General features: G+C 39.5%; 1 protein-coding gene across 2 annotated transcripts in view; it reads left to right on the forward strand.

The window, feature by feature from the left end:
- LOC125450909 (choline transporter-like protein 1) overlaps nucleotides 1–12623 on the forward strand; it is a 64129-nt gene that overhangs the window by 26044 nt on the left and 25462 nt on the right. For both annotated transcript variants that reach the window (XM_048527289.2, XM_048527290.2), the window contains 3 exons: nucleotides 2072–2159; nucleotides 7899–8068; nucleotides 11334–11423. In XM_048527289.2, coding sequence (XP_048383246.1) covers nucleotides 2072–2159; nucleotides 7899–8068; nucleotides 11334–11423 — 348 coding nt within the window. The remainder of the gene's footprint in view (nucleotides 1–2071; nucleotides 2160–7898; nucleotides 8069–11333; nucleotides 11424–12623) is intronic.

Raw genomic sequence — 12623 nt, forward strand, 5'->3', positions numbered from 1 at the left:
CAGATGAGATGACATTAGACCAATGACCACACTCTAATAGACAGTTGAACTTTGAACATTGTTAACTTAGAGATGCCAGTGACCCATACGTTATTGTGCTTGTACTTTCAATCATTTTCTCTACTTTAATATTTCCTTTGTAAGAATTCAGTGCAAAACATACTTCACTTTGGTCCTTTGCTGTGGTGGGAAAGTAATTTTCAAATGAATATGTTAAACAGCAATACTGTAAACACTTTTTATGACTCGCATTATTTCAATGACAGTACGTTTGAATTGTAATACTAAGCCTAAAATAGTAATAATACAGAAGACTTGCACGCTAGTCTAGGCGCAGCATTAGCGAAACTGCTTCAGAATATCTGCAATACTGCATTTTTCCAAACAACAATGTGGAAAATCACTCTGCTATGTCCTGTCCGCAATATCAGGATTTATGCAATCTGGTGAAATAATGGCATGTCAGTCTACTGCTGATCATCAGTGAAGTGATGGGAAGAATCATCGACAGTTCCATCAAATGGCATTCATAGAGGGATAACTTATGAATTGACGTTCAGTTTGGATTCCATCATGGCCAGTTGGCTCTTGACTTTGTAACAGCCTTAATCCAAGCGTGACGAAAGGGCTGGGCTCCATAGGTATGGTGACATCAAGGCTGAGTTTGATTCAGTGTGGTATTTAGGAGATTTTAGAAAAGTGGAGCCCATGGAAATAATGGGGCAAGTTCTCTACAGGCTGGAGTCATATTTAGTGTAGAGGAAGATGACTGTGGAGGCTGGGGGACATTTATCTCTGTCAATGGACATTTACTGCACATATTACAATACTTAGGGTAGTCTCCTAAGACTAACCATCTTCATCGTGAAGTCAGAAATGGGGTGTACTTTGATTGTGTGCATTCATAACTCCTTAGGTATTGAATCTGTCTGTGTCAATACTTGGCAAAACCTAGACAATATCAGTGCTTGGGCTGATAAATGAAAAGTCATGTTCACATCACACAAATACCACACAATGCTGAATCCCCTATTAATGACCAGAAACTGAATGGGACCAATCATGTAGTTGCAGGAACAGGCCAGAGGCTAGGAATTCTGCAGTGAGTAACTCCCCATTTGTTTCTTCAAGGTGTGTCCAGTGTCTACAAGGTATAAGTCAGAAGTATGATAGCATATTCTCCATTTGGTTGAGTAGGTGCTACTGCAGCCAAAGAAACTTTATACCATCCATGATGCAGCAGTCAGCTTGATTAGCACACCAGTCATCACCCTTCAATATTCATTCCCTTTAGCTCTGATACACAGTAGCAGCAATGTCTACCAGCTACGAGATGCACTGCAGTAACACACCCAGATTCTTTGATAATACCTTCTGAGCTTGTGGCCCAAACAAGTAAGAAGAGTAAGGGAAGATATGTGGGGTCACTACCACTTGCAACATCTTCTCCAAGTCGCACACCATAATGACTTGGAACTATATTGCCAGTCCTTCACTCTAACTGAGTGAAAATCCTGAAGCTCCTTTTTAACAATACTACTGGTGCCTAGGTCCCCCAGGAATCACGGTGATTTTAAATAAGCCAATTAGCAACACTTCCAGGGCAATTAGAGATGGGCAATAAATGCTGGCAAAATCAGCAATATCTGCATCCCACAAACAAGTTTTTAAAAATCTTTGAAATGTTTCTTTTATTCTTGATGTAAATAATACGATGCGATTTTCCAGCCACCTGTACCAACTTTTAATACTGACCATTCTTGAATAAATTTATGCTTTTCCACTGTTTACATTTCCATTAGTGATATTGAAAAATAAGGATGTGCTAGGCCAGGTGTTGTTTTGCTGTGTCTGGATCTGTTTCTTAAACTGGGTGGAATTTTACTTCTGCTTGCGTAATGTTTTGAACAAGTTGATATTTTTCAAGCAATGAAAACTGATTCTTCTGCAATTGATCTGCCATGTACTTGTAGCCTAATGAGATAAAGTTTTTAATATTGATTTGCCATATTTGCTGCATAAAAGCAATTCCACAAATGTTATTTTTTAATTCAGTTTTGTTTTGTTGCAGGATCTAGGCTATGCGCATATGAGCTGGAACCATCAAAATACACATCAGGAAGATCAACTTTGTGTCCTAAACTTCCTGTTAAATCAAGGTAGGAAAATTCTGAGGGATTCCGTGTCAAAAAGTAATAATGTATGTCTCTGACTATTAAACTTCAAAACTTCACTTTTTTAACACAACTATTTTGTGTTTTTTGTAAATGGTGAAGCTTCTCCAGAAGCTGTGATCAACAAATTTATATTCTGAAATTTGCACTTGCATATCATTTAGTTAAAACTTCAGCTATTCTTAATTCTTCATATAAACTTTGAGTCTCAGTATCTCACATGATTTGACTTTGTAGCACAGCTTCTCTTTTAATGGGAAGTGCCCTTTCTGTCATTTGTAAAGGAAGAAAAAAAATTCTCTCCAAGGTCTGTGCCTAAAGTCAGCAGCAGCCCCTTTTGGCCAGGCATTGTGTTTTCATACCATCACTCTTTTCTCTCCTCTCTTTTTTCTCTCTTCTCGTTCTCTTTTCTCTTTTCTCTCTCCTCTTTCCTTCTCTCTTCCTCTTTCCTTCTCTCCTTCCTTCCTTCCTTCCTTCCGTCCTTCCGTCCTTCCATCTTTCGTCCTTCCTTTCTTCCGTTCTTTCGTCCTTCCTTTCGTTCTTTCTCTCTCTCTAGTCCCTCACTAAATGTCTAGGTTGAAATTTCTGAAAGTCATTCTGCCATTTAATCACAATTTCTTTTTGATCTCAACAAGCTCGTCACTGTTCTTTTGATTCTAATATAGATCTCAACCACAACCACTACCCAGCAATACCCCCGAACAAAGCCTTTCTGCTTTGCTCCAATTTCTATCCTTCCACTGTGACACATATTACTCAGTTTTGTTCATGCATTAGATACTTCTGTCTCTGGATTCTAGTAATGTTTGTGGTCTTGATGATATCCCGTGATGCTGAGGTGTGCCCCTTTTGAATCTTTCCTCTGGTTAGTGGAACTGGTTGTTTGATGGGCCATTTCTCTGTTTTGGAAATTGACTTGTTCATTCTATCCCCAAGTGAGCTGTGTACTCTCAACCAAAGTTAACGAAGCAAGTAAGACCCAAACTTGAATGTTCTCATTGTCATTGAAGCCAAGTATTATTTTGTCTTAGTAATTAAAGTTATGTTCTGTATTTCTGGAGCCCTGTGCTAAATATCTTGGTAGTCCACTTGTTATGTATTTGACAAGACCAGGCCCAATGCTGTTTTAAGGTCCTCCGTCAAAGCTGTTTTCACAGCTACATGGCTCCCCACAAACTGTATGCCAGTGTGAGAGTCATAGAGATGTACAGCATGGAAATAGACACTTCAGCCCAACTCGTCCATGCTGACCAAATATCCTAATTTAATTCAGTCCCATTTGCCAGCATTCGGCCCATTATCACTAAAAACCATTCCTATTCGTGCACCTGTCCAGATGCCTTTTAAATGTTGTAATTGAACCAGCCTCCACCACTTCATCTGGCAGCTCGGTCCCACACGCACCACCATCCATGTGAGAAAGTTGTCCTTTAGGTCCCTTTTAAAGCTTTCCCCTCTCACCTTAAACCTGTGCCCTCTAGTTTTGGACTCCAAACACTGGGGAAAAGACCTAGGCTATTCACCCTATCCATGCCCCTCATGATGTTTTAAATCTCTCTAAGGTTACCACTCAGCCTCTGATGCTCCAGGGAATATAGCCCAAGCCTATTCAGCCTCTCCTTTTTGGCTCAAACCCTCCAATATTCGCAATATCCTTGCAAATCTTTTCTGAACCCTTTCAAGTTTCACAACAGCACTCCTATAACAGGGAGACCAGAAATGGATACTGTATTCCAAAAGTGGCCTAACAAATGTCCTGTACAGCTGCAGCGTGATCTCCCATTGTTGTTATTTTAGCTTAAATGTTGCCCAGAAGTTCTTTTGTCTTCTGTTTATTCTTGGAGATCAATGATGCCATACCCCTGCAACAATGTGGACTATAATTTATTCCCCCAATTCTGATCAGTTGTGCTTGGTGACAATAAGCTATTGTCCTAGGTAGACTGACACTCCTGTGAACTGACCTTTGCACCCATCTGTGTGTTGTGACTACAATAACATGCCAAGAGAGCAACAAATGTAGCTGTGAAAACAGCTTTGACGGAGGACCTTAAAACAGCATTGGGCCTGGTCTTGTCAAATACATAACAAGTGGACTACCAAGATATTTAGCACAGGGCTCCAGAAATACAGAACATGGTTGTGGCATGCATCTCAGAGAATGAGGGATGCCCAGTGAATTCTCCTGGCTATTCTGGAAGGCGATATATACAACACAGTCAGGGTTAAGCATCAATGTTTAAATTTGTAGTTGGATTTACTTTCACATGGACTTACTACAGAGGGGGAATGAAACACATGCAGTGGGTGGACCAGTGGCATGACTTCTCTATTTCATGAGATGCTTTGTAACAAAAACAAGTTGTCAGAAATATTATCATTAATATCTCTGAGTTCAATGAATGCCAAATGGATATAGACAGTGTAAAGCATGGAACTTGGGGACCATGTGTGGCTTCTCCTTTGTGTCTCGTTACTTGAGTAATACAGATTGAGAGTGAAAACATTTTAACAAGGGATTATCCATTTACGACGGAGGGAGGGAAGAAAAACAAACGTTGGAGAAACTCAGTGTTGTGCAGAATCTGCAGAGAGAGAGAAAACCTTTTGTTTCCAGTATGATTCTTTAGAATCTTTTTCAGAAAGGAGGAGATTTCTTTTTTTTCCTCCAATATGTTTTAAATCTTTGGAACTTCCTCAAAAGGCAGTAGAAGCAGACTCATAGAGTCATGCAACACCAAAGCTGACCCTTCGACCCGACCAGTCCATGTTGAGCATGATCCCAAACTAAACTAGTCCCACCTGTCTGCTCCTGGCCCTCATCCCTGCAAACGTTTCCTATTTGTGTACTTATCCAAATGTCTTTTAAAGATTGTAATTGTACCTGCACCCGCCACTTCCTCAGGAAGTTCATTCCACACTGGAACCACTCTCATAAAAAAATGCCTCATGTCTTTTTCTAAAACTCTGTCCTTTCACCTTAAAAATATGCCCCCTTGTTTTGAAATCCTCCATCCTAGGGAAAAGACACCTCCTATTAATCCTGTCAATACTCCTAATTATCTTGTAATCCTGTTCTTGAATATTTTTAAAACAGAGGTAAATAAACTTTTGCACCCTTATCAAGAATCTGTCAGTGGTAGACGGGAATCCTGATCAGCTTTGATCTTACTGAATAGCAGAGTAGGCTTGAGGAGCTAAGTGGCTTACTAAGTGGCAGCAAAATGGTTATTAAACCTGAATCTTACGTGGGTCTTGAAGACCCACAATTCTATCAGAGTTACAGAATTATTACGGCACAGAAACAAGCCATTTTAGCTCATTGTGTCTGCAACGGCTTCCAAAATTGGACTGACAACTTAATGTCATTTTCGTGCCCATGCCCTATATCACAGCACATTGGATAACTATTTAAATAAAAACAATGCACATCTGAACTCTTCAATTGAACCTGCCTCCACTAAATGTCCAGACAGTGCATTCTTCACATAAACCATGTTCTGTGTGAAAAAAGTTCCTTCTCATCTCCCAGTTGCTCAGTTTGCAAAATACTTTAAACTTTGCCCTCAGGTTCTTGATCCTTTTGCAAACAGAAACAGCCTCTCCCTACCCACTCTGCCCAGACCCTGCATGATTTTGAAGACTTTTGTGAAGTCACCCCTTGGTCTTCTCTCCAAGGAGAATGGCCCTAACCCAATCTGTACTCATAACTGAACGATCTCATACCTGCAACCTTTCTCAAAGCTGTTCCGTTGTCTTCCCAATACATACACAAATTGTGACACCCAGAACTATACATAATATTCAACTGAGGTCTAACCTGTGCTTACACTAGTTCATCATAACTTCCCTGCTCTTTTTTAATTAATGAAGACAGGATATTAATGCTCTTTTTAAAAATAGAACTCTCTACAAAGATCATTTATGCACATTTTACATTTGGATTTCTCTCCTTCAGCACACCTTTTAGAATAATACCCTTTATTTTGTATGTCTCTCCATGTTCTTTGTGTCAAAAAGTATATCACCTCCCCTGTTTCTATATTGAACTTTATCTACCATCTACCTCCATACTCCATCAGCTTGTTACTTTTTTTTGAACATTCTGCACTGTACTTTCCAGACTTTACAGTTCTCCTGAGTTTTAGGTCATGTGCAGGCTTTGAAATGGTTTTCAAAAATCTGGGCATTTAGGATCAGGAAAACAAAGGTCCCAATACTAACCACCAGGGAAGTCCACTATAAACCGTCCTCTAGCCCAAAAATATCCATTAACCATTACTATCTGTTTCATGGAAGAGAAAACCGAGCTAATGTTTTGGGTCCAGTGACCCTTCCTCAGAACTGTTCTGAGGAAGGGTCATCGGACCCAAAACATTAGCTCTGTTTTCTCCTCCACAGACACTGCCAGACCTGCTGAGCTTTTCCAGCAACTTTGTTTTTGTTCCAGATTTGCAGGATCTGCAGTTCTTTTGCTTTTTACTGTCTGTTTCATATCGCTTAGCCAATTTTGTATCCACATTGCTACTGTCCCTTTTATTCCATGAGCTGTAATGTTTTCTCACAAGTCTGTGCAGTGGTACTGAATGTCTTTTTGCAAGTCCATGTACACCAGGTTAACAGCATTACCTCACCGACGCTCTCTGGTACCTCTTCATGAGCTCCAGCAACTTAGACATGATCCTCCCTTGACAAATCCATGCTGGCTGTCCCTAATTAACACACATTTGACCATGGAGCCAACTCCAGCCTGTTCGTCAGCTGGCTCTGCCATAAATGTGCTGAAGAAACTTTCACCCAGATATTCTACTTTATACAGTGGAAACGAGAGGCCCGTGGCTTTTGCCCAGGATTGCAGTGTTGTCCCCTCTAAGGGAAATAAGATAGCAAGAAGGAAGGAGGCCTTTGTGGATTATCTGAACTGTCAAATCGGAGCTTAAATATCTGTGTACATTTTTATTTTAAAGTGTTCCATTGCTCATTCAGAACAGTTAGGAAAAGCCCTTACTTTTACAGATTCTAGTCAAGTTAACAATATGTTGCATCACAAAGTTTCTCAGTCCCTGGTGAAGTTGCAAGCGTAGGTACTGTTAGCTTATACTGTACACTTTCTTTCCATGTAGGGACCAGTCAGTCGTCATATTGAGAAAGCACTACCACCCATGTAGGCAAACTTGAATCAAAGCACTGCACAATGGCAGTTGCTGTCAATGCCACATAGAGGGGAACAATACAGAAAATAAAGGGCTGGAAAGGCAGGGCTGAGATATATGGACAGACTGTCAGTGCCAGTCCTCCTTGGGCTACCTGTTTTGGAACTGCTTTGATTGGAATTGAATTCTGCAGTTTATCTGCAATTGTTTATTCTCGGTCACTGTGCACTAATTGGGAGCTGAATACATCTATGAAAGTCAGGAATTTATCAGTAGATACGGTTTTCATGTCCATTATACTGAGTTTTATAAGAAAAGTAGTAAGCAATTTTATTTTAATTCCTTGCTGCAGTGAAAGTTGGGTCTAAGAAGCAAAAGCTGTTTTTTGATTTTACTAATTTTGATTTCCTTGTTAATAATGAGTAGAACTCATTGCTACTCCTAAAATGTTTGATATTTCATGCAGACCTAGTATTCTAAATGTACTCGTGTCCATCATGGTCGTCACTCATCTCCATTGTTGATATTAATTTGACATTCCATTTTTTTCTGTGTTTTTGTTTTGCACTAGTAAACCTATACCATTCTTCCATCGTTGTGCCCCAGATGTAGATGTCTGCTCTGTCAACTTTATTAAGGCCCTGACCACCTTCGTCAGTGACAATAGTGTCTTGCAGAGAGTGGTTACTGGAGTAATGACCAGCAAAGAAATTATAGTGGGACTTTGCTTTTTATCTCTAGGTAATACATCTTGAATACATTTTTCATTTATTTAAAAAAAAAGCTTTGAAACAAGTGTTGCATTATTGAATAATTAAATTAAATTTAATTTAGAATGCTTTTGTTACATTTAGCAACTTATTGCTGCCCATGTATTATATATCACTATATAATTTGCATTGCATTTTTTTTAATAGATGTTAACTTAATATTAAAAATAAGTGTCTCACCAAATAGGAACTTGTATGAACAACTAATGGCATTGTACAAATGTATTCCCTGAATTCCCTAATTCAGAAGCCATCAATATGATTATTGCATTGCCTCCGGAACTTTAAATGGAAATGTGGACTCAGCAAATAATCCACATGCTATAAGGATACAAAATACTAAGTTGAGCTCTTGACTGATAAGTAGGCAGGGTGCAGGACAGTTCAGCATGCCGATAAAATGCTTTGGAACTGGGCAGAAAAATTCAAATTAGAGATTATTAGTTTTAGGCTAAATTTCTCTCGTTTTCTTGTAGAAGTGCCATGAAGGAAAGATATTGTTGATGATGATTTGTTTATTTAAGAAAGCAGTAGAAAAATAACAGAAATGGAGTCTTTTCTTGTTGGAAAGAAACACAGCTACCTTTTATATTGTATCTTCACAATGTCTCGTAGCATTACACTGCCAATTAAATACCACTGAATTATGCTTATTGTTGTTACATAAGAGACACAGTGTCCAACTTCTTCATAACAAGGCTGCACAAGCAGGATGTGATCCCGAGCAGTTAATTTGTGGAATTAGTTTAAAGTATAAATGTTCACTAGGCTATCCAGGCAAACTAAACTGTTCTTTGGGGTCTGCTCAGATTTTCAACAATCCATGAAACCTTTTTCCTTTTTGCTCTGAATTAGTCTATATAAAATGTGACTAGTTAAAATTAAAATACATTGATGTGTAAATCTGCAGCTAACAGGTTAGTTGAAATCAAGGAAATGTACAACATCAGTAAAGATTTTTGTGTTACTAAAGATAGAATGGACATAATAGTCTTGGAGTAGCTTTAGTGTTGGAGATAAACTTTCTACTGTTCCTTTGATGTAGCCTTCTCTGTTGCAGTAAATTGTGTCAGTGCTCCAAGAATGAGGTCTTCAGCCAGCCCTGTAATCTTACCTTTTCCTTCCAGCTTGTTCAATATGTGACACAGGGAGCAATCTGTAGTTAGTCACCTCTGATGTCATGTTTTCTAGTCAAGTGCTCAAGTCTTTAATTTCTTCACAAATCTTCCAAAAATGCACCTCTATCTATGATATTTGGCCATAATTTTTAAAGCCTTTCCGGTATTTTCTTCTTTTCCACCCTTGGATGGAAAAAGGTGCGGAGGAGAATAATATCTGCAGCAACTGCAGGAAAGGATACCCTTACTACTGCTGATGGCCCAGAAGCCTTTGGCTCTGTTGGATTGTTCCCTGCTCCACGCTTTTGCCCTGTTGTTGTGGATTGCTCTCCTTTCAAATGATGTCCCATCTGGCTCACTACCTCCCTTTAGGGAAGAAAACTGCCATCCTTAGCTGGTCTGGCCCATACGTGAATGCAGACCCACAGCAACGTTAACTTCTAAGTGCCCACTGGGCAATAAGGGATAGGCAATAAGTGCTGGCCCAGTCAGTGACACCCTCATCCTGTGAATGATGAAATAAAACAAAAACTTTCCAACTTTAGTGGCTAAAGATTAAAATAAGTTTAAATGCTGTTCAGTTAAATGTCGTTTACATGTGAATATTTAAATGCTTGTATCCAGTTCACTGTCATTACGGGTTATTCTGCACTCCTCTGACTTTGAGCACTCTTCTAACCTCTTCAAGTTTATTAATCTGGGAGCATAGAGAGTTGGAAGCTAATATGTTATAGTGTTTGGCGTGGTATTTTATTGCCTCAGAGGAGTTTTGTAGGCTTCAGAAGGGCTAGCTAAACTCTGAGCCTGAGATTATTGGAAAATAGGAATATGGGGACATAAATCTTGGAAGTAGGAGTAGGTCATTTGGCATTTGGGGTTTGCTCCAAGATTTATAAGGTTGTGGCTTATCGGGTTGTGGTCTCACCTACACTTTCCTGTTTTCCCACCATAACCCTTGACTCATTTGTCTTCAAACTCTGTCCATTCTCAGCCTTGAATAAATTTAAAGACCAAACTTCCAGCAATTTCTGGGAAAGAGAAAAAAAATCTTCACATCCTCATCTTAAAAAAGGAAATCTCTGATTCTTAAACTGTCTGCTTCTGTCGGTTACGAATTACTTTTGATAAAACAGGATATCAGTCAGCCAGAGATTGTGCTCCTCTGATACTGCTTGGCCTGCTGTGTTCATCCAGTTCCACACTTTATCAATCGGACAGCATCATCTAACGTCAGCACAATTTGACCTAGGCAATTTTTTAGATGCAGATCTTCTTCAAAGTAGAAACTTTTTCTAACATGTGGTTTGTAAGTGACAGTAAGCTTCTACTCTAGAATGTAGGTGAATTGGTCATGTCTGTTCTTTGCACTTACAGCAGCTGCAAATCCTGGCAGACTAAGAGAGAAAGTACTGTAACAGAGAAACACTGCGAAAGGGAAAAAAAGAGGCAAAGACTCAAAAGAGGGGTGGAAAGAGGGAAATACTAAGGAAGGGAGAGAGTGGAGACAGAGCAGAAGAGTAATAGAGAATAACAGAGTGAGAGCGGGTACAGACTTATTTTGATTCCCATCTCGATTTTAGTTTTTTTTGATGAATGAGATGAGTGGACCTTGCCTGAATGGGACCTGTGTTCTGTAATATTGTATAATTGGTCATTTCTGTATTGCTTGCAAAGATGAAGAGATTTTGCCTCTGAAGTGTATTGCTTTTACAGATTCACAAAATGCCAAATTCAACAGCTTTAGCTCCCACTCCTCTCGCAGCGTTCTTCTGTCTGAGGAGAGTTGATTTTTGATGCGAGGCTAAATGAGGCTCTCAGTGGAAGTTTAAGTGATCCTACAAAGGCTATGTTTACCAGGCAGCAGCAGGACATGAAATTTTCTTGCATCTTTCAGGCCCTGATTGGAGTCCAGGTTCCCAGAGGAGGAAGTCCAGTGGACTATGAGTCTCCTGTGCCACTCAGACAAAATTTGATAATTGTCAGATCTGAAGCTGTAATCTTAAATGAAATGTGGAAAATGAAGCATTTACAATCTCACCTTGTCTGTCACTTGAATTTCCTTGAAAGTTCAATCCTATATAATACTTGTGCACTAATTGTTTATTTGTGCCTTGGCAGTTTTGTCGATGTTGTTAATGGTTATAATTCGGTACATCTCCCGAGTACTTGTTTGGATCCTTGCAATTCTCACTGTCCTTGGTTCAATTGGTAAGTTGATTAATTGCAAATGATGAGAATATTTTAAAACTGAGCTAAGTAATTGTTCAGATCCATTTGTATCTGTTTCTAATTCTCCACTCCAAGACGGACTATTTTGTTGATTTAAACAGTGCTTTTCATTTTCTGATTGTGAATGGAATCAGCTTGGATTCCAAAGAAGAAGAAAAGTCAAGAACTTTTCGTGCAAAAATTTCTGCATCTTTTCACATGTGATAGTGAGGTATCAGTCTCTTCCATATTACTACATCCATTTTAATTAAAGTCACAAATTACACCGCTAGTCACTGTAGCCCTGTTACATCATGCATTTTTGGATTTTCTAACCTCATTGGAGTTCCTTCAATCCCTGTCTCCCTGGCCTAGCTCACTGGAACCAGTTGAAGGCACTCAGATTCCAGCAGTCACTTCTCTTCTTGCACTCACACCATAACCTCTGGAGATGTCCAAAGATTCATTTTTGAGCCCCTTTTTTACATTGCCATGTGTTGTCCTGCAGTGATCTAATCCTAAAAATATGATCTAGCTTCTATGTTGTCATCAGCTGCGCCTCCCCACCAGCTGTCTTAACCCCTCCTTAAAGTAACATGCGATGAAAATTACACCTCTGTTGGGGGACACTGAATGTGTCTCTTCAATCGGCAAACGGTCTCCAACAACCTGTCCACATTGAATTGCAGTTTCCTTAAGTCAAACAAGAGAAAAGCCAAAGCCTTTGCTATTAATTCTGCCTCTTTCAGTAAGCAGTCTCCTTGGTTCTGCCAGATTACTCTCGGCCTGTACAATTTGACCTTGTGCTAAGCTTCTAATGGTCTATACATTCATAAAGTAATCGCTGTCCTCTAATAGCGCCTGCCCTGGTACTTGTTTAAGCCAATTCTATTGCTGTCAGTCTTACACACAGACTGTCATTTCAAGACTTAACCATGACAGTGCTTTTTCAGTTATCCTCCCATGCACTATCCCCTTTAAACTTGAATACATCCAAAAGTCCTGCTGTATCATAGCTTGTACCAAATTCCATTGATTGGATGCTTGCTGACCCACCATAGCTCCCAGTCCAGAGTTACCTCCAATTTATAATTCTCATCTTCATTTCTAAATCCCTCTCTGCCTTGCAATCCCCTGAATTAGGTCTTCTCTAGCCGTAAACCCCTCTGGACATCAGCTTCAATTCTGAGCTTTGTTTTC

The sequence above is a fragment of the Stegostoma tigrinum genome, chromosome 3 (genome assembly GCF_030684315.1).
Source record: "Stegostoma tigrinum isolate sSteTig4 chromosome 3, sSteTig4.hap1, whole genome shotgun sequence".
NCBI classification, from domain to species: domain Eukaryota; kingdom Metazoa; phylum Chordata; class Chondrichthyes; order Orectolobiformes; family Stegostomatidae; genus Stegostoma; species Stegostoma tigrinum.